This window comes from Corvus kubaryi, unplaced genomic scaffold (assembly GCF_017639235.1).
Source record: "Corvus kubaryi isolate FWS band 111438036 unplaced genomic scaffold, C.kubaryi_AGA036_p1.0 37385, whole genome shotgun sequence".
Taxonomy (NCBI): domain Eukaryota; kingdom Metazoa; phylum Chordata; class Aves; order Passeriformes; family Corvidae; genus Corvus; species Corvus kubaryi.
Genome location: NW_024581127.1, coordinates 32443056 through 32466212, shown reverse-complemented (window position 1 = coordinate 32466212; position 23157 = coordinate 32443056). Strand labels below are relative to the sequence as shown.

The window sequence follows — 23157 nt, the reverse complement described above, 5'->3', positions numbered from 1 at the left end:
CAAAAATGACAGTATTTTGCAGTCCAGGGAACTGATGACGCTGATACCATGGTCCTACAGCTAGAAGGGCTGTGCACAGCTCTAGAAAAGATCCTGAAAGTTTTTGAACAGCAAGAGTGATCTCAGACAAGTACAATAAAAGTGATCATATAAGGAGCTGCTTCTAAAGAGACAAAATCTGAATTGTATAATTACGTGTATCTGTACATATGTATATGTTATAAAATGCCTCTTTTCTTCCTTGCTGCAGGACTCTGCATCCCAGAGCTCTGTTTATAACTAATATTAACTAAGGTTTGAAGCTGTGACTACCTCCAAGAAGTGTAAAGGAGTGAGCAATGATGGAGAGAAATGGGGGATGTTGGATTGAGGGCTACAGAAGAACAGTGTGATAAAAGGCAGCATAGAATAAGAAAAATACAGGCTGTGTATCAAAAAAAGAACTTCCTAATAGCTGGATCTATTGGACAGGGCAACAACTTCCTAAGGCAGAGAGCAGAAACTCTGTTAGTTCAATCATTTAAACAAAACTGGACAAAGCCCTGGAGAATATATTGTAAGGAACAATCATATGCCATCCCCTGGGAATGGATAACACAACCTGATAAAGTCTTTTTCTAGTGGTTGTGACGATGCTCTTCAGACTGAGAACTTGTTCTGGGCATGATTTGTCTTGGGACTAGATATGATGTGAGCCTCAGGTCAGTGTTCTGATTGATTCAGAGAACCAAGCAGAGAGGACAAAACGGAGGAAAAGAGTGCAGGGACAGTCAAAAATAGAGCTCATGGGAAAATATTGACTCAGAAGTCAACTGTCAACTGCTGCCCAGCTGGAAATCCAGCACAGAGCTGCTGTTGGTTTTGGGAGGAGTCAGGAATGGTACACCAGACACAAATCTGGTATACCGGAATCACGGCTGTTTAAATGGTTGTTTCCTCACAGAGCTGGAGAGGAACCTCTCCTATCTTCTCAGCCTCTTTTCTGAAGCAAAGGAAATTGTAGGGATGAGCTGAGATACTTTTCTATCTCTACAAAATGAACTGGTGAATGTTGGCATCTTTGATTTCATGGGAGGTGGTACCTCAGCTGCTCTGTTACCTTATTGAAAAGAGTTGCCAGGGACTACAGACATCTCCTATCTAAACAGTAAAAGTAGTGCCTAAGTTCAGCAAGAGGATGTTTGAGTTAATCATATTTTCTGTGTCAGATAGATGAGCAGAAAGGTTGTGATTTCATGGGGCCATTTGAAGTTTTCCAATTTCCCTCATTTATGTTTTAGTAAAACCCCTTATAGTGTAAATTTTAAACAGAAAAAAAAGGGAAAGATTCACATTCAAAAGAAAAAAAGTAACAAGCACAAGCAAATACAGAAGTCTCAAATATTTTGGGGTATTTTTTTGAAGCAAGGTTTTTCACATTTTGTCTTTTGCTAGAAACAAGTTGTTCCTTGAGCAGCAGTGGTAGTCAAGCCTGGTTTCCTGTGAACTCAGAAACATCCCCAGTTCTCTTGAACCCTGATTTGCATCTTCATCCTTGCAGGCAGACAGATATTCCATCACAGGCTGCTTTATAAGGTGATGGAGACATGACATTCGTTCAGTTCTCTCCCATGCTGCTACATCTCACCCCACCATGAAGGACCTCCAGCTCTTGTTTCTTTCCAGTAACTGGCCAGAGAAGGAGCTGATCCCAGCTGCAGCTGAGCCTGCACTGTGTGTGTGTTGATTTTTAGGCCCTTTTATGTGTATTCACAGATTGGCCAGATGGTAGGCCCAGCAGAACAGATCACTATCAAGTTCACATTACAATTTCTTCTAAGTGGTGGAAATTGGTGAGCAGCTTCAAAGTTATTGTGGAGGAAAAACAGATGAGCAGAGATACAGATATAGACGGCTCATCCTTACCACGAAATGAGAAAAACACAGAGCTAATTAGAAAAAGGAAAGTTTTTTATGCCTTGGTTTAAACTCGTAAGTCTATTCCTTACTGCCATAACCCAGTGGGTATTTGAAAGGGCCAAATGTGACCAAATCTCTGTTTTTGCATTATGCAGAAACAATAGGTCTCAAAACAGAGGAGCTGTGTCCTGCTGGGGTCTAAGTCCAAGAGGAATACAAGGTCTTTTTCACAGGAAGCAAAGAAGCCCCCACGTCTCTCCACCTGGGCGAGGGTGGAAACTCTGTGGGCACAAGCCTCTGACAGGAGTGTGGCAGAATAAGCAGCACCTCCAACTGCTCTGCCCCAATGAACTGAACAGATTTGTGTTCTCACCTCCCCAGGGAGGAATCCAGCAGGGAACAGCAGAGGCCATCTCTTGTTACACGCTAGTGGTGGAGTCCAGACAGGGAAGGAGGAAGGTGCAGTCTAAGCAGTCTGAGAACCTCTGAAACACAATTCTCCAATGTGTCTCATGAACGTGACCTTGCTGAGAACCTTGCAGGGACTGGGACACATTATTTGCCTTGACCCTCTAAGAATCTAAAGGAAATCTCTTCAAGAGGGTCAGCTTCTTACAGGGAACACCTGAGTGTATTGCATGTGATCCCCAGTTGAAACCAGCCAAACCTGAAGTCTTACCCTGAATCAGAAATGAGCATGGCTGTGTTTCACTAAATTGCTGCCTTTGGATCCCTATCATTTAAGCTAATGTGGGCAACGTAACTGTCTTGCCAAGTGCCACCCACAAGAGGACTACCCAGAATGCTGTTACAGCTGATGGCCTCAGTTCTTGCTCCATCAAGGCTGTAAGATTCAGGGCTGTGTTCTTAAGCAGTTGCCCAAGCACTCTTGGTACTTTTCCTGTGGTTGAATCTTCTGATGGGACATGATTTAGCCACATCTGGTGATGGTCAGGAGTAGGAATTGATGCCAACAGGCAGTTTGGGTGATGCAGAGCATTCACCAGGCCAGTATTTACTGCAACTTGGTGTGGCTGGAAGAGAAGCTATGGGAAGAAATTGCTATCAGTAACGCTCCAAAGTGGAAGGTTCAGGTTCCATAAGGAAGGAGATAATGTGGGATGGCTGCAGACCAGAATAGTAGAGGGAATAAGGAAATGTGGCAGAGGAATGAGTGGCAGCAGTAGTTATCAGTCTCATTGGTTTTGGATGAGTCCTTCAGGTCTGCTGCTGGATGTGCTGACAAGCAGTAGATTCAGCATCTCTGGTGAACTTACAGGAGCCACTGCTGCAGAGGCAATTCCTGAGGCCAAACACTTCTCTGTCCTGACTCATGATGTGCATAGGTGGCCTTCCACCTGCAAGACTGGCTTTGGCTGTATCTTCACCTGCTGCTCAGCAGATCTCTTCCTTTTCCTCCTTATTTCCTTGCTGCATGTTGCCTGGGCCTGCCTCTCCCATCAGAGCTGCTTTTGAAGCTGTTTTCCTTGAGCATGTGGGAAGTTTGATTTCAAGATCAAGAAGAAAAGAAGTCTGTGCTTATGGTGGGGAGAAAAAATCCATGGAAGCCTGTTGCATCCCTGCCACCCAGAATAGAAGATCATCTGCAGGTTTGATATAAAGCAAAGCAGTTAATGCAATTTCCAAGGTGTCATGACATTATTTCTGCAGCCAGGACATGGAAGCAGTTGTAACAGACCAGGGATGAGCCAGGATGAGAGGCTGTGCCAAGCTTGTCGAGGGATTTAGGATTTGAAGTTGCATCTGGGCAAGTCAGATTCTTTTTCCTCTCCCTATCTTCTCAACAAGAGATGATATAATCATGTATTGCTGTGTGTTCCTTAGGGAGACATGTGCCATGATTTATCCTAACTTTAGAGACTGTCTTTTGAGCATGGAAGGGGAGGATGTCTTTGAGGATGGAAGAGGATGTGCAAAACTAAGAGAGATTGTTGAGCTGAAGTCTACAGCAAGATCACTTGACAAGGGAATAAAAGAAAAAAGAGGTCGTGGAGATGTTTGAGAAGAAAGGCAGCAGGATTCAGGGAGAGGCCAGATATGTGTGAGAGAGAAGAGGGCGAAGTCAGCAGTGCCCATGTGCCAGGAGAGTGGTGTAGTTACACAGCAGCTTTCATCCAGGTAACAGCAGCTCTTGATTACCTTACAGGAGAAAGTCTTTGTCCTCGTAAATGAGTTACTACCAGTTAGTTAGATAAAATATCTCCCTGATCCCTCCTGAAAACCTCTTTCATCTGCACCACAAAGGCCACATTGTTTCTTCTCCCTTCTGAAAGCTGAAAGCACGAACAGCAAATCCAGCGGAGAGACAGCCTGATCCTTGTGGCAGTTTCTCTGACGTAGATGAACCTCTGAAGTGAAGTGTGTTACATCAGGAAGATGTTTTAATCTGAATTACGCTTTCCCATCTGAAGAGTAGGTGCTGCTACCCTCTCTTCATTATCTCCTGGCCTGGGCTGCTGCCAGCATGACTAAGAAGGGTTTGAGTCACACAGATGGAGAAGTTAATTCCTGTCCGGAGACTGTTGTCAGAGACAGCCAGGCCCAAATGCCCATCACTGGGATGAATGATGTGTCCATGAATGAGGGGAGAAACCTCCTCCTAAGAGAAATAAAGCATCCCTCATGAATAATGTAGAGCATTGCTTTGAGATTCAAGACATCTAAGACTTGTTGCACATTAAATGCGAATGTGAATGAGGCTTAGCTGCTCTGCAGATACACTCTGGCCTGAGCATGACCCATAACTAACTCACCACTGTCACAGTTCGTTTTTTTTTTAACACTGGCCATGTACTTGGCCTGGTACCAATGCACATCTAGAGACAAACCTCTCTCAGTCTCTGGCAGAGCCCAGCGTAGCAAAACACTCAGAAAACCCATGCAGGCTCTATCTGTGCTTTTAAGTGAAGCAGGACCTGTGTTTTGTAGGACACAGAGGCCAACAGACAGATGCATTGAATGCCAGTATTAGACAAACACAAGTACTGCCCCAGGAGAGTGCTTATTTGCAGTGGTCCCTGGTGAGTGTTAACTTCCATGTGTGGGCCAGGCATGGACTTTGCCTAGGACAGTGCTGCTTATTCCAGGATGAAGCCATAATGGGCTGGGCTGGTGATAGAGTGTGGACATGAGGGGCTGGTGGTGGAATTCATCCTCAGAATCACAGAATCGTTAAGGTTGGAAAGCGACACTTAAGATCATCAAGTCCAATGGTCAACCCAGCACCAACACCATGTTCACCCTTAAACCATGTTCTCAAGTGCCACATTCACATGTTTTTTGAACAGTCCACTGCTTCCCTGGGCAATCTGTTCCAATGCTTTACATTCCTTTTCATGACAATTTTTTTCCTAATATCTAACCTAAACCTTCTCTGGCAGAACTTGAGGTCAGTTTGGTTTGCTAGAGTAGATACCACCTTGCAGTGTTGGAGATGGCTACCATGTAGATGAAACACACTGAATATATTCAGGTTTTTTTCCCCTAATGTTTTCTTTTTCTTGTGGATTTACTTATTCCGGGCAGTCTGTATCATTGCAATAGCATGAATTTGTTTAAGACCCTTTTTGCCCCAGAAACAAAGTGTTATTCCAGGGAATTTGTGTTGGAGGAGAAGGCAGATGTTATGGACCTGTCTGTACCCCGCAGCTGAGTGTGATGCCAAAATCACTGGTGTAGATCTAAGCAAGCTGTTCTGTCCACATGAGGATGCAGAGTGCCAGAGATACTTGCTTGGGGCCTGAATACAACATGGCATTTTTGTTGATAGAAGGTCTATAAAATCATGAGTGGCACAAAGAAAGGGAATTGGGAATGATTGTTCCTGGTCTCTTCCAAAAAGGAGATACCATTACCATCAGATGATAGTAATGAAAGGGAAGTAAAGGAGCAATGGCAGTTTTTTTAGAGAACACATGGCTGATCTGTGAACCTTCTTGCCACAGGATGTTGCAGCTGCAGAAATTTCAGACACATTGAAGGGACAAGCCCAAACTCATGGAAGAGAAATCCATTGTGTGTTACTAAACCCAGCAAAAACTGGCTTAGGAAATCCCTGAGCACCAAATAATGAAGCTGGGTATGTGAAGTCTTGGGGGAAACTCACATGTAAATACAGCATTCCTATGCTCTTCCTCAGCCATCTGCTTTTGGTCAACGTTGGATTCAGGTAGCTGTGCTCAGAGTTCCTGTACACATTCTGGTTGTGGGCTGGTACCCCAGCATAATGTCTCTTTACAACCAAGAGAAAAATACTGGGGTTGTCCCCAGCTGTACTTCAGAGAGATTGTAATGAGTAGTTTCTCTCTGAGTAGTTTCTCTCTGTGTCTCATCTGAAAGGCAACAAAGAAAAATAAGCTTTGAAGAAGGCTCTAAGTGGGTTTTCCTCAGACCTTCATAGCTACACTCTGGTAAACAAGAAAATAGAATTCCTTTTTTGTTCTAGAATTACATGTGGGTGCACCTGGTCTTTGAGAGTTTTTCATCAGAGGATGGACAAGGCCCAGAAAAACCAAAGGCTGGGAAGTACCCCAACAGAGTACTGATTTGGTGCCAGCCTTTACACTGTGATTCTTTTCTTCCTTTACTTACACCTTCCTGAAATTCTGCTTGGTGTCTGTAGCCCAGCTGGTTCATGACTGGGAGGAGATGGATTTTGTGGTGTATTGGTACTCCACAGTCCAGAATTGGAGTAACACTGAAATATGACATTTCTTCGTGCCAAGCTATCCTTCTTGAGCCCAGATGAGCTCTGTCGTGAAAGCCTGAGCAGCTGAGAGGGGTTATGAAAGTGAAGGATAGTAATAATGATATTGCTTCCAATCAGGGTGAGAGTTATTTAGACTTTCCTTGATCATTCAAATGATATCTCATTAAACATCAGGCAAAACTGCCTGCTGTGGTCACATTACTGTATTGTGGGACCTCATCAAACCAGTTACTATACCAGAGTAGGGTAGGCAGTGTTTACTTAGATGTGGTCCAATATAAGGCTCCATCTATACCTTTCTCACTGTTAGCTCTGTGGCTTGTTAAGGGATGCATTTCCTGTACCCAGTACTAAGGTCTTCTGCTCAATCTTTCTTCTTCACCACAGAAGAGAGAGACGTCCTGATGTCATGATTAACCTTTCTATTTCTCTTTAAGCCTTGTGTTTCTTATGGATGACACAAAGTCATCTTTTTATACTCTGCTAAAGGGCAGTGACATTCGTGTAGAGGAAATGAGGAAGAATTTTGGTAGCTGAAATCTGCTACCAAGTCAGTTGCTTCTGCTTCTGCCTTTACTTGATACAAGTAAAACCCAGCTGCTTGGAGACTGACTCTCTGACCTGTGTGCTTTCCCACCATTAATGATCCTTTGTGCCCCTCTTCCTTGGGCAATTATTCACCTTCCCCTTTTACCCAGAGGCAGTCTCTGATGTTAAGAAGACAGTGGCTTGTTTTAGATTTGAAAAATACTGAATTTTAGAGAGCATGCACTGCTGCAGTTTGCTTTCCATGCATTACTCTGTACATTGCTGGATAGATTCTGCAGTGCTTAAGTAATAGAGAGTTAGTCTGTCTTTGGTCTCTCAAAACCCCTCATTTCAGAATGTTTAGGGCAATGGCTAAGGTGTTCCTTAAAGCCATGTTGCATAGGATAAATATGTGACTCTTTGAAAAATCTTATTCCAGCTTGATTAATAAAGTGCTTTCTTTACCCCAGATTCATGGTGCAAATACAGTGAGAGATATTTATCTGACGTTGTGGAATGTGAGTATGACTTGGGGCAGGATAGAAGTCAGAATTTCTGAATATTCTATCTACTTATGTGAACTGTGGAAAAATTAAAGCCTGCTGGTGTCTCTGCTTCCCTATCTGCAAAACAGGAATATGGGTATATTCCTATCTTATGGGATATGCAGTTACAAAGTCTGTGGCAATTCTCAGAAATTCAGTTGTGAGATAGCGTGTAAGCACATAATATTAATGTTTTATGATCTCTCTAAACTGTTTCTGGGGATATCTTTAATGATAAGGATATAGTGGGATCCAAAGAAACCTTTTTTCACCCCCAAAATTTTTTTTTAGAACCCAAAGTAAAAGTTGTTTCCCCCAACTACCATCTCTGCAACCATGTGGAAAATCACATTTTCTGAAGCTTTCCTTCTCTTTATCATCTGTAACTAAAGCTATAAAATGGGAAGACATCCCTGGTTTAATTAACACCCCTGTAGTTCTAAAGCTGATCTTAGTAATGAGAGGAAATTACAGCCTTTATTGAGGGACAGTCAGGTGGAACTAACCCAGTATCAATCTGGTGAAGACACTTCCCTTTCCAGGTAATTTGGAAACTGCTTTTTATGATGAACAGACTACCTGGCTCAATACAACAGGTGAATCTGTTTCCTTTATAACCCGGGAAAGAACCTCCTGTTTTGAGTTTTGTGCTTCTTTGGTAAAGTGGTTTTTACATCCCATCTGTCAACAACTACTAGCTGACATAATTATAAACCTGTTGCTTTTTGAAGGGGATTCTTGCTGGTTTTCTTGTTTTCTTTTCTTTGTACACTCTTGCTTTACATTTTGAAGGTTGCCTGGTGTTCATATTTTAGTTCTAGTAAAAGTGCAGACTCTGAGGTACACCCCCATCCTGATGGGAAGGCAGAGTTCTGGTTTCTGCATCTCAAAAATGGTGTGGCAGAGCTACAGAAGATCCAGAGGAGGACATGGAAATCATCAAGGAAATGTGGCTTCTGCTAAATGAGTGAAATGGCTGTGGCTTCAGTTTAGACAGAAAAAAATTGAGAGCAGAGATAAAGCTGAGTTTAGCTGAAGCCATGAAGGTGGTAGATAAGGAAGATTTAGAACTTTAACACTGTAGCTAAGGTGTTCTAGCTGAAACAAGGAGATATCCTTGAAATTAAAATGTGCCTTTTTAAATAGCAGATAGTGAACTTCTGGAATTTGTCGTCACATGAGATTGAGGAGGTGTGCAGTGTCAACAGTTTCAAAAAAGGATTAGACATATTCAGAGCAGCAGGTCCATGACCTGAGTCTAAATGCAGTGGGCAGGGCTCCTCAGTGGTCCTGCCTCAGTGGTATCTTAGGTCAGGTCTGTCCTCCAGCTTCCGATCTGTAAGAGTGTGGGTCTGCTGAATGCCCTGTGTTTTATCTACCAGCTGTCTGTGGTATCTTGATATATCAGGGGCTCTTGTATGAAGATAGATGACTCTTTCTGGAAAACTGGTTTAAACCCTCAATATCTACAGTGCAGGCACCTACACTGGAGACAGTCACTCAAGGTGACTATCTATCATGATTAGGATATCCTCATTTGGCTGTTTACAGGTAGTTGTCTGCCAGTTCTGTGGGTGTCTAAATTCTTCTGCAGTCAACAGATGTCTAGTCAGTCTAATGGGGACCTAATGAACATGATCAATGAACACTCAGAACTGTCATTTCATCTTGCCAGACTTGGGATGTTCAGTTAAATAACTCACTACTGCCTGTTTTCATAGAATCTTTGTTGACTGTAGTGGGAGTTTGGACACACAGAACACATGCAAATACATAAATGTAGGTATATTAATTTTGTACTGAGTTCTGTCCCAATATTTCTGTTATAATAATTGTAGAGAAATAGTTTTCTCCTGAGAATAACTCACTGAGCTCATTTAGATGTCTCTGTGTCACAACAGGAACTGCCCTTGTGAAGTACCTATTTCCACTCACTGACTTTAAAGGGACTCTAGACTGTGGTACCCACATGGTAAATGCACACCATGGCCAAGTGGGTACCAGCCATCCCATTTTGGAGACTTTGATACAGTCCCTTAAAATATCAGCTGTAAGAAATGTAGATTTTTAGAGCAATGTAATGTGAAAAGGTGTAATTATAATATCAAAACAGCTCCCTGCTTATGGTTTGATTTAGAATAAAGGCTTAGCCATGATTTTACTGTCTGAAAACTGTGCTGTGAAATGTGGTCCATCCTCTGTCCTGGATTAGTTTAACATCCTGATGAAATTGCCTTTGCCATACTAACTGTCAAAGCTGTAAAACTATGGCACAAGCTGGTAAGTTGTTTATTCTTCCAGTAAGTAAAGATAGAACAGGCATTAAACCCCTGAATTCCTATGATGTTCCAGTAATGAGTGACTTTCATAAATTGTCTAGGAGAAAGGCTTATTCAGTATGGAGGAGTTTGAAAAGGAATTTCTTTGGGTGGTGGATCTGGATGTTGTTAACTTCATGCTGTCGGCAGACACAGAATTTGGATGCCATCACTGTACTCTGGTTTTGGGACAGGGCAACACCAGCTACTGTCAGAAACACTGTGGGAGAGTCTGTCTATTTCCAAAGTTTCCACTGTTGCACATGAGACTGGACAGATTTGAAATTTCTTCAGTTAATTAATGTGATATAACCTTATTTAGGAGACTCAGCATTGTTTGAGGTAGAATGGATTGCCCATTCTTTCATCTTCCCCACTCCTGTGTGAACAGCTTTGCTGTTCTTTGCCTTACCTACTTCAGACACAGGGCGTGGGTGAGGAGATACGGGATGATGGTGTGACTGCAGTGTCCCTGCAGCTGTGGATCTGGCTGTGGCATCAGAGCGATTTGCATGGCTTGCATGACAGGGGAACCATGGCCATCACCTGCCCTGCTGACTGTCCTGTGTTTCCATCCCCCTTCCCAGGTTACGGACATGCTGCCCCCGGGACGGACGCGGGCAAGGCCTTTTGCATGTTCTACGCGGTCCTGGGGATCCCACTGACACTCGTCATGTTCCAGAGCCTGGGCGAGCGCATGAACACCTTCGTCAAGTACCTCTTGAAACGCATCAAAAAGTGCTGTGGCATGAGGAGCACCGAGGTCTCCATGGAAAACATGGTCACTGTGGGTTTCTTCTCCTGCATGGGGACACTCTGCATTGGAGCAGCAGCCTTTTCCCAGTACGAGGAATGGAGCTTTTTCCATGCTTACTATTACTGCTTTATAACATTGACTACTATAGGGTTTGGAGACTATGTGGCCCTGCAGACCAAAGGGGCCCTTCAAAAAAAGCCTCTCTACGTGGCTTTTAGCTTTATGTACATTCTAGTGGGGTTGACAGTCATTGGGGCATTTCTAAATCTGGTTGTTCTCAGGTTCTTGACCATGAACAGTGAGGACGAGAGGCGGGATGCTGAGGAACGGGCGTCCCTGGCAGGGAACCGCAACAGCATGATTATCCACATCCAAGAGGACTCCCAGCATGGTCGGCCACGGTACAAGGCCGAAGTAACAGACCTTCAGTCAGTTTGTTCCTGCATGTGTTACAGGTCCCACGAGTACACCAGCCGGGTGGTGTCCCACCAAAATTCGTTCAGCTCGAAGCTGAACCCCCAGTACTTTCACTCCATCTCTTACAAGATAGAGGAGATCTCGCCAAGCACATTAAAAAACAGCCTTTTCCCATCTCCTGTCAGCTCCATCTCACCTGGGTTGCACAGCTTTACAGATAACCACAGGCTGATGAAACGGCGAAAGTCCATTTAAAGGGATTTGTCTTGTTTTGCTTTCCTTGTTTTTCCCAATTCTTTGTTGTTTTGGGTTTTTTGTTCCTCGAGTGAGACGGAGCGAGGCCAAAGGGAGTAGAGCAAGCTAGTCCTCCTCTGAGACTCAGCTCTTGAGCATGAAGCATGGATTATTACTGTTCCAGCAAAGTATGCCTTACATTACCCCCTTGGTGGATGTCAGAGGATTCAAGATGACGTGAAGTGGGTACCAAATCCAAAGTTGCACACACAGCTGAGAGCCTTCATGTGCCACTGGCACTCCTGACCTAACAAACTTTTTTCCTCACGAGCAGGTTGTAGTGTGTGTGCGTGTGCCTGTGTGAGTGCCGGGTGCGTGTGCGTGTTTGTGCGCGTGCAATTCCACAACCAGTGCCATGTGACAAAAATCAAAGCATCAGGTATTACTTTTTCTTTTGCCCTTGAAGCAATTGTGTTCCAGCCTGCTTTTTAAAATTGCTTCCAAAAGGAGCAGGGAGGGTGGGAGGGGAGCCAATTTGTTTTGGGTTTTTTTTTGCCAAGACAAGCATGCGCCATAAGCAGTCAATATACCAGCTGTATCATGGTAAATTTCTTAATGCTAGATTTTAGATTGTATTAACATTAAAAAAAAGGCAGGAGAAGATGGATCATTTTAGCTTGCCAGTTCAAAATTAAAAAAAAAAAAAAGCATGCACTTTGTAAAACTGGTATGCATAATAAAAACACAAGAAAAACTAGCAATGGAATTAATAATCAAAAGCAAATAATCATATTAATTTAACTATATTTAATTTTATAATTTTCAACTGTTCTAACAATTTGCAAGCAGAATTTCTAAGATAAATTGGGAGAATTGTTGGAACAAGAGAGTGTATTTTGTTATTTTTATTTTATTTTATTGATAAATTATTATTATTATTATTATTATTATTATTATTATTATTTTGTGCAGAAATTACCTGCATGAATAGGAATTATATTTTTTGGAATGCTTGGTTAAGATGGGTATAAATAGGAGGATGTATATTTTTTCTTACATAATAGTGACAGGGCATTCCTTGTTTTAAATAAAAAAATAAAGATGATTGTCTCTAAATGCTTTTGATTTGTAAATAATGGAAAGCCTTTGTTGGTCTCAGGAAGAATTCAAGGGACAGTATCTTGTGTTTGGCTCACTGGGAACTTGTGAGATTAGATGTGATATTGCTTTTTCTGCTAGGCAAAGGCAAAATGCATTTAGCAGTAACAGGCAAAAATAGCTTTACTCCAGTGTTTGGAGGGTAACAGTGGGAGCAGTTGTGTTGGGAAGTTGTAGTGGAGGATGTTAAGACCATGTCATAGAATTGTTCCTTGGACATTGTCCATCTCTGAGTTGTTCATCTGGACCAAACAGACTTTACAGAACTGAATTAGAGGCCTAATCCAGCTCCCTTTTAAGACAATAGGAATTTTCAGTGATTACGTGGGATTTAGTGCTTTTGGAGATTTATCTTTGATTTTGCAAGAGTAGGACTGGGAGTTTTATGAACCTGCACTGTTGTCCCTGATTTAATTCTATCTTTTAAATCGCTTTCTGTGCTAATTTGCCATACAAAACCCATTTCTTTTTGGCACTAATCACCTCCTGCTGATTCTGCCATTTTGTGCTCTCAGTGTAAAAGCAATAATCCTTTTTTTACCCTTAAAACTAGAGGGTGTGTGCCCAGCTCTGAGCTCTGTGTGCTGATGGATGTTGATACCCTCTCAAAGAGGCATCTATAAAGAGCATTAATAGGGAGAAATAAGGAATGTCATTCCTCCTCTGTTGTCTTCTCCTTGGCTTTAAATTATTAACTATCAAATATGCTCATGTTCTCACATCTGCCTTTCAATAAGTAAATGACAAGCAAGTTATCCATGACTTTGACTCCCTTATGCAGCTTCCTTTGGGTGTAGAAACTGCTGTGGCATGAAATCCTCCATTAAGATTAGTGAAGAACTAACAGGATTCTTAATGAGCATGGATGAGGCTGGACTTCTTCAGAGTAATGTGTGGGGCATGCTGGGTGCACCAATGCTGTGCTGCCAGTGCCATGTCCTAGGGCAAATGCTGATGGCAGAAGGATCGAAGCAAGAATACCTAAAAAAGCAGTTCCAGGATGTATTAAACCACCTCAGTGTTTGACACGTAGAAGCTGCTTCCCCTGACAGCCCATAGGGTTCATGGTGCTCTCCAAATTCACTTTTTTCATCTTTGCTTGTGTTATCCCAGAAGTGCAAATAAATGTATGTCTCTTTTCCTGCTATGGAGATAACAAAAAGTATGCCTGGAATATGTACCTCTATATCATGTACATCTGCTGGGTGTATTTGACACTGGAGAGAAGCAGGAAAAATTTGGGGTTTTGCAGAATTTGAGTGGAATTCTGTGCCTAGCAAAGGAGAATTTTGGTAACAGGACTTTTAGCAAAAACATTAAAAAGAAAAAATCAGTTGCATCTTATAAAACATTGCTTAGATTTTTTTTCTCTTTTCCTTTAAGAAAATAAGAAATTATTATTTCTGCTGCATATAAAAATAGTCTTTAAATGTCCTATAAAACATGTTGAACTGGAGAAGCTGAAAACTTTACATAGTCTAGCTGATTTGTTGCTAAATCTTCCCTTTGGAACCATAAATAAAGAGTAAATTTTAGGACATGGGGTATTTAAGCAGGGGAGAAACTTACCTCAGCATGTCATGGGTTATCTGCCACTTAGGGTCTTTGCATTAAAACTCAATGGCTTTATAATAGTTCTGCTTTAGCTTAGTTGAAGTTTGTAGATGTAGGAAGAAATCTGTGTATGTTGATATGAAGGAGCCAGAGTAGGTGTCCGTAGCCATACTTTTAAATCTAAAAGCTGTAATGAGTGTGTTTGTGGGAAAGTGTTTTGCTTGAATGTATCTGCATTCCTTGGGATTTTCAAACATGTTTATTTATTTTATTTTCTGGCTGAAGAGCCCACAGGTCTGTACAACCTGCATTTTGAAGAGTTTTCTTTGCAGGGAAACTCTTGCAGGACTTTGCTTTGTGAGCAGCCAGGCACAAGAAATCTCATGTGTGCACATCAGTACACGAGGCAAAATCTGCCTCTCTCTTTAGTCATTTTTGTGGTTCTTGACTGATGGGTGAATAATGGCTTGGGCTGTCTGGAACTGGAACAGACCGTATCATGAAAGGGAAGCTTTTGTCCAAGGTTAATCCCAGCTTTTCAGTTAAATGTGAAAGGTCAGTCAGCGAAAGTTGAGCATTTGTCAGTTCTGTCTCTGACTTCTTATTGCCCTACATGTTTTCTTCTCATAACACTGCTATTCACAGACTATTTTCGCTGGTACATTATTGGGTTTATTCCACTTAAGACGTTTTTTCTTTCAGAACAACTTCTCTTGCTCCCTACTCGCTCTTTTGAAATTCAGCTACGAGCAGGTAGTAGTGGTGATGCTTATGACTAGACATCCTAGTGTCTGCTATCACTCTGTGATGCACTCTCATTCCCCAGAGTCTCATTTCCCCTACCCTTCCCTATTATTAAGCATTAGAAATAATAATAATAAATCAGATTAGTCTATTTATGTCACGCTAATGTGCTCTTCATCAAAACAACACAAATTTAGCTCCCTGCTGTCGTCTTTGATTATATAACAACCCTATTATCCTATAATATTTCATATTATCATCAAAGGGAAAAATCAGTTTGATCAGTGAAGCACCAAAATAGCTTTGACTGAGCTTGCTGTGATATAGAAACAAGAGGAAACTTAATAGAACAATGCAGGCACAAGTCTCCACTTGGTCTTCATTACTGTGTAAGGAATATCCTGACTAATCTAACTGGCACTGCTTTGCCAGAGCTTTGGACATGCACCTGCTTTACAGGGATGCCTGTAGTGGGGCAGCCCTAGAAGGGGTCTTTGGATGTTCCTTCAAGAGTCCAAAACAGCTTCTTGGTTGTTAATGAATGGAGAAGATGTACAGTGACCTTCAGCAATAAACTTCTGTTTGAGCTCTCTGTAACAGCTCATTAGGATGAAATAGACATTATTAAAAAAAAAAAAATCAGAAAAAAGATAAAGAAAAGAGGGCAGTGACCAGGTTAACCTGCTGTATTGTACATTTTCTCATTAGTTCCCTAGTGCTTCGATCAATAAAATGCCAGGTCAGTAATCAAGTTTATTGTGAATCTGACCTAAGCAAGGTAATTCCTTGTTTCCTCTGACAGATTTGTAAGTTTTGTTAAGGAAAAAAAAGCTTGATTTGTTGCTAAAAGCTTAAAAAGGAGCAGTCAGTGGAACCAAGATGGAGCATGATGTTCCAAAGCTATTTGGTGCGTGCAGACCAGAGGGCAGAGGTTTGGGTAGAAGTAGCTTTCAGCTGAAGTTTATGTCTTCATTTAGCTTTATGTAATATTCCCGTTAATATTAAGATCTAATTAAGACAGTCATTTAGAATCTTTATGAGGAAGTCGGATGAGAGAGATGTGTTGGAGTGTGTCCATTACAGTAATGTTATGGACTTTTTCATGCATATTTCAACAAGGCACTATTACTGACTGGAATACTGCGCAAATTACAATGAGAATTGCACCACTGCTACTTTCATCAACCAGAGATGTGTAACACTCACAGAGCTGAAAAAGAAAACAATGCCTTTCTGACCAGGCTGCTGTCATCTAACTTGTATATCAAACTTTATTTTGGGAACTTCAGCAAGATAAATTGTAGAAAAAGGATTAGCTATCATAAAACTGCACCAAAATTGAAACAAATTGAATAATGACATCGGACACAAAGAAATTGATTACAGATGGAAGGTGCCCTGGGACTCTTATGCCAGTTAGTCTGAGCTCAGAGGCTGAATTAAAACCATGAAAAACTGATGAAACCCTTTGCCAAAATGCAGTTTTCGGTTCTTTAAGATGCATATAATAAATATGGCAAAGAAACTTTTACCCAAAAAAGTAGTAGGAAGGCAAAAAGAAAGTTGGGGGAAAAAAAATTATTCTCAGCAGCAGGAGTAGTTCTTTTATTTCCAGTTGAAACGGCTGTGAGGTGATGCTGAAGGACTCTTGTGCTTTTCATCTGTGTAGAATCAGTCAAGGCCCACCCCAGTGTTCCACTGATTACTGCTGATGAGGAGATTCATGGAGTTCCTGGCTCTCCAGTCAGGTTTTTGCTGCTTTCTCCATTGAAACCAAGATTTTATTCAGCCAGCCCATCCGAAGCAGAGCTGGTCCCTGGGATGTATTATCTTAGTGATGCTGTTTCCTCCTCCTCGTGCTCCCAAGTGCAAGAGGACATGAGCAAATCCTCTCCTTGTCTAAGACCTGGGTAGGGCCTTCCTCTGAAGCCAACTGATTTGAGTACTATGAAATTAGTCCTGATTTGTACCTTTTTCCTGAGACTGGAATGTGAACCTTTTTTCTATTTACTGCTAGATACTCTATCAACTACTGCTCAACATGAACAGTCTTTCCTAAACCTAAGGGAAAGCAGTAAGACCTAAACCCAACAGTTAACCTGTATAATTTATGCAGCTGTGTTTTGCTTTATGGAATCCAGTCATTCAAAGCTGCCTGCTAATTTTAGGCTGGAAATAGTATCCCTGGAGCCTTCAGCCTTCATTTGTCTCTCCTTCTGTGAATATTGTAATTAATAAATATCCCAAAGCCCTCCTTCACCTTGCTTTCTGTCAGTGTAAGGAGTGCTGCCATGAATTAACACCCAGAACAGATTGGGAAAAAAAAAAGGAGGGGTAGCGGGGAAAAGATTAATGTTGCAATTTTATTGATAATTAATATTCACAGTTCCAAGCTGCGTTGTCTTTTAGTTCACTTTGAGAAACGCAGAGCAAACAACAGGATGATAACATTTATCATAGCTGGCAAATTCACAAGTGGAGCTGGCAAATATAATAATTGAAACTATGCTCCATAATGCATCTTCCTCATGCATGAGTTCTGATACCACCATCCTGGCTTTGATTCATTGTTTATCTGGCCTGTGGAACAGCTTGCAGTAATTGCTGTATCCAGAGCACTACACTTGAGGCTAGAAGAGAGATCCATTTCACAGACAGCCACCCTCTGGCTTTCTCCATACTCGCTTCCCCCTTTCCCACCCAGACATTAACTCATTAGCCTGCCATTTCATGGATGTATATGCAAGCCCAAGATTGCCACATTCTGTACTCTGTCCCCTCATCTATTAATGAAAAGTGTTATGCTACACAGCTATACCCTGGAAAAGGAAGTGTTCCTCTCTAATTACGACTGACAAAAGAAATCTACAGATTGATTAAAAGCAATATGTAGGGAATTAAATAGGAAATGCAATGTGCATGACCTTGAATGGGTGAGATCCTTTCTTCCCTGGCTGGGATGCAATGCATTAGCCTACGAGGAGAACTTTGGAGTGTCTTTGTTTGGGAGAAGGCCATCAGGAGAATGGCCAGCACAAATTACATAAGCAGGTAAAGAGCCACAGTAGTTTGGCTCCTTGTCTGTAGATCATTGGTGAGGTTTCAGATTAAGAAAGAGTCATGGCCTTCTGGCTTTAGTTTATTTTCTAGTCATCTGCCAGCATCCTCCAATGCAGGAGTGGCAGGAGGTGTGGGAAGGATGGACCAGGGCTGGTTCATAGTGGAGTGGATTGTTGTGGTGAGACCACCTTACCAATGCTGGTCTCAAAGGGAAAGTAGGGGAAATTGGGTCTTCTAGAGCACCTTCTGTCTCCTAGTCCATGGAAGAGATAAGTTACACCAACCATCCTACTGCCTGCAGCAAATCCAAAAGTCTTGAACTGTGGTGTCCTTGTCCATCTTCAATAGCATCTCCGCAGAGCCACTGGTATGTGTGGGAAATACTAAGCTTCTCTAGCTGGGTTCAGGAGGTCACAATATAGCAGAGAAACCTCTTCATATTGACTGTGTTTGAACAATTTCTACATGTCAAAATATCATCAAAACTGGCCTTTAGAGAAATAACATTACTTCATTATCGCTGGCTCTCTCTACAGAGTGGGTATGCAGCTCCTTAATCACAATTATTGTTCAGAGGATAATTAATCTGGTAAAAACGTTTAATTAGATTATCTGAAGTAGACTGTGTAAGTGAATTTGGCCTCCCAGAGTCTGAAGCTGCAACTCTACAAAACAATTTCCAAAAGGCCTGTTTGATAGTATCACTTCTGACATGGGGGTCATGCCTCAGCTGCCCTATTGACAAGCATCATCCTGGCATGTTGGCTGGAGCTGGTGTTGGAAGAATTTGGGGAAGGGATTTTAGCTCATCACCAATGCAGTGAGGCTCTTAATTCCCACTGAATTCAGGGCTGATATCTGACTTGCACTCTGGGTGAGAGCTCAGGGCAGCATTCTCCTTAGAAACCAAGACATGGAACTTCAGTGGCAGTGCCTTCAGATAGATCTACAGCTGTTTTTTTAATGCCTCCTGTGAAGTATCTATCACATTTAACTCACCTCTCTGATTTGAAGCTCTTCTCAGAACCCCTTCTGAATGGTGAAATGGGTGGTGAAGTTTCTTGTTCAGCTTGCAGCAGTGGGCACATCTCATTGTCTTCATTAGGCCAGTCATCCAAATGGATCTGGGGGCCCGGTCACAGCAATTCATCGTGGTTGTGACTACCAAAACTGCCAAATTCTTCTGATTGCTCTAGCAGCTGCTGTCTTCCCAAAAGCCTGGCCAAGTGGGGCAAAAGACATGTATATGAGATCCTTCTAGCGCTGCAATTAGTTGGGTTTTTTATCTTCACTGCACATTCCTTTCAAGTTCTTCAGCATTGAAGCTCCAGTTGCTCTATGGTGACTGGTATTTCCATGTGACTTCTCTTTTCTTTGAAGAATTCATTACTGCTGTGCATGTCTTCTAGAAAAGATCCTTTTTAGCTTATCTTCTCAATGCCTAACATGGAGAGACACATGTCAAAGGCATCAAGTGGGAAATTCCTCTTGATTGTTGATACTGTGCCCTTTTTATTCTCTTGGGAAGAGCTGAATCCTGTGTGGTCACCACTGACCAACACAACTGGTTTGCTCAACACAACTTGATGTTCTCGTGGCAATTTCTCTCCTTTTCAACTGTTCGGTTGCATTTACATTGTGGCAGATACTTTCTGTATAAATTCTTAGTGCAGGAATTACTCAGCTAATTGGAGGACAAGTGTAATACCTGCATAACAAGAGGGGGATGCCAGTGTCCAGGTCACAAGAGGTTTAGGACAGTTTATCTAGCAGCTGGGTTTATTAAGTAATTTCTTGGTTACCACTCTGAACTGCTTTTTTGGACCTTAAAAAAAATTGTTTAATGCCCACAAAGTTAGTTTGGGTGTAGATACTGTTGGGTTGACCTTGTCTGAAAAAAAAGCTAATATCTGCTTCAGAAAGAGTCCTGTCTACTACAAACCTTTTGAAAACTAAGGAATAAGCAGAAATTATGAGGCAGTGGCAGATTCTTCAGAATGCAAACCTAATCTGTCTTTCTTCTACAGAATGCAGATTTCCTATAATATGCTATACAACCAATAATCCATCTGTTCTTTTTTTTTTTTTTTTTTTTTTTGCAAGGTCAGGAGTGAACTGTGGAAGAAAAAAAAATGCTTTATTTTTCCTCTTCCCTTGACTTGTTAAGATTTGTGTGACTGTTTGTCGCCATTGAGGAGTATCAAGTAAAACTTTTGATCCTAGTGACACGATGGCAAAGGAAATGAATTGGAGCTGGATAGGTCAATGGGGAAAGGGAGGGGGGCTTAACAGTTGTTTCCAGTAGGCCAAAAGAATGTGGATACTGTCTCTTCAAGGTGCAATTTCTTACTTCAACAAACTGTTCATCTATGAGAAACAGGGATAAAAGTGTTCAATTTGGGACCTAAGGAGTTTATATGGAAATTCTTGGATTTCTTCCAAACACACATACATGTTGAAATTAAATTGTGAATCCTGCTTTGGAGACTGAGCCTTCCTGCTCAGACAGAAGCGTGCGTGTATGTGTGTGTTTGTGAGTGTGTGTTGATGCTGTGTCTCTTTTGGATCTCTTGACACTTTTTGGTGCATTTTTGTACTTCTTTGAATGTGCATATGCGGACTTACCGACGGTGTATTGACGGCATTCTAAAGGCCCTCAACAGCCTGAGATAGAGCAAAAATCTAAATTTCTACCCTGGTTGATACATTTTCTGTGCAGCACACAGAGCATTAGGGGAATGGTCATCTAGAAAGAGGGGCTGCTTGGCTATGGAGACTGCACTGGGAATTTACCTCCTGGAAGCTGCTTTCTCTGCTCATTTCAGACCTCTAAACTTCAACATAGTTGTTGAGCTGGTCCTAGCAAAGGAGAGTGATCAGGTCATAAGCATCAAGATGTGATTTGTTAAACCAGTGATAACTTGATTACAAAGAACCAAATTAAAGACTTTTGTGTTTTCATTTCTTCTCCTGGCCTTCTCCGTCATGGGAGAGGATGCCTTCACACATGGCCTTAGAATGCCGTACTGGAGTCAGAATGCAACAACAGTGAAATGAAAATAAGATGTATTGCAGCTTACTTAAAGAATGAAAACTGTATCACACAAATGTTTACAAGTCCAAGTAGACAGCGAACCCCTGTACAATATGTAATTTATGCAAGGGATTGCATCTTTTTTTTGTAATGAATGCACTACGCAACCCTGTATATATTTTACAATGTCTTTACAGAGAAAAAAAAAAAGAATCATTTACTGTAGTGTTGTAAAATAATGCACTTTTCTAATTTTTTCATTAAAAATCCTATGGCACGTTTTCAAATGTATATTGTTTCTTTTATATTGAATGTGGAAATGTTAACTTCCTGTAAAATTGCACTACAGAAGTAAAATCCACTGATGGAACTTATTTTGTTAAAGAAAAGTCCCTTGACAACCAACAGATGTTTATGATTATATGATATGTATGTGTGTGCATATATGTGTATATAGTGTATATGTAATGTATGTATATGTATATGCACACACACACATATATCCAGTGATATGTGTATATATAAAATGATATAGGTCCAGATTTATATATGATTGTATTAATATAATATCTATAGATTGATAGATATATAGATATGTATATATATTCATACATACACACAAGAATCACAATGTACAAACCCAGAAAGGATTACTCATTAAATTTAAGGGGGTTGGGGGGGGCAGAAAGATGTCATATACAGAAGATATTTTGCATTGCAATAAAAGCTTTTTTGACAAAAGTACGTGCAGAGTGAAGTATGAACCTTCATCAAATACCCAACGGTGCTGTTCCCAAATGACTGCAGTTCAGTATAAGCAAAAATAAACTGCTTAGAGGAGGCATAAGAGCAGAGTCAGTGCATGGTGGGCTGGAGCTAGCTGTTGAGACTCCCCCCTTCTTAACTTTGTGGAGCTAAAGGGCAGGATCTTAGGATATCAAACTGAAAAGCATGACTTCTCCTGACTTGAGGAGATCAGTGTTTCACTCACAAAACTATTAATCCAGGCTGCCTAATAAAAGAGGGGAAGTGGGTCTCAGTGCTAATTTTAGCTGGCAGATACTGCATTGAAGCACAAGCATGATTCCTTGTTTGGGATGGAGCGTTGGGCAGCTTGTACTGTTTTTGCCATCCAGGTAAGTCACCAGGGAAGCCAGGAACAGGCCCTCATTTTGTCCTTATGATGTGATTTTGTCGCGAATGACTGTTTTAAGATCACTTAAAGAATCACCATCAAAGGTATCAGTAAAGACAGGTTTAATAGAGAAATGACAGCATGACAAAGTTCATTAGCAAGGTTCACCACTTCCTAGACGGTTAAGGCACACCGAGGAAAAGAAAACAAAAACATCCAGAGTTAATGAATCCAAACCTAAATAAACCCCAAACTATCCATGTGGAGGTGGGGTGGGGGGAGGCACAAAAGGATAGAAACGGTAAGGATGAAAACATGCCTGAAGGCCCAACAGCACTTAACAGCATTTAAGCTGAACAGTACTGTACTTAACAGCACCTTAACAGCATTTAACTTAACTTATAACTTAAGTTAAACAATTCAGCAAAGGATTCTCATAGGATTTACTGTACCACAGCAGTACCTTACTTACAGGCCTCACTTACAAATCCAAAGTTCCTAAGAATGCAGGAGAGCAGCATTTCTTCCATTTCTCCCATTTGGCATAAGCACATTTGCACGCACACAGACAGGAAGAGCCTGTACAAGGTACCTGTGAAAAATTGCCCTCCAAGGTAGAGAAATACTCCAGATGCCTTTGTATGTCCTCTGTGGGTGAAGGGTTGAGGAATGGGGGGTATCAGGCCAGGATCTGTCATTGTTCAGTGATCCCCCAAGTACAGCAATCTTGAGAGTTCTCTGTCTCAGAGAGGTGTCCACTCAGAGAGAGATGCTGGTCACAGCCCTCTGTAGGCCAGGCGAGCTCGAAGGGTCTCAGTTTGGGCTGCTGTTTGTTGGGCCACAGGAGAGTCTTGGGCTTTGGTCATAATGATGTTTCATCCTGGCTGCAATTCAGGTCTGTGGCTTTCTTTGAAAGTTTGAGAACAAAAATGTCATCCCACTTGGGTTGTTATTCAGGAAAATTTGTTTCCAAGGCTGTTCATTAAGGAAAAAAAAAAAAAAGCAGGAGCTCATTAGACAGCACAAGTTCCTGGGAGCAGACAGT

At 41.6% G+C, this 23157-nt stretch overlaps 1 protein-coding gene across 1 annotated transcript in view; it reads left to right on the top strand.

Moving 5' to 3' along the window:
* KCNK9 (potassium two pore domain channel subfamily K member 9) overlaps positions 1 to 21721 on the top strand; it is a 103562-nt gene extending 81841 nt beyond the window's left edge. The window contains exon 2 of the mRNA XM_042036245.1: positions 10607 to 21721. Coding sequence (XP_041892179.1) covers positions 10607 to 11448 — 842 coding nt within the window. The 3' untranslated portion in view covers positions 11449 to 21721. The remainder of the gene's footprint in view (positions 1 to 10606) is intronic.
* Positions 21722 to 23157: the final 1436 nt, after the last annotated feature.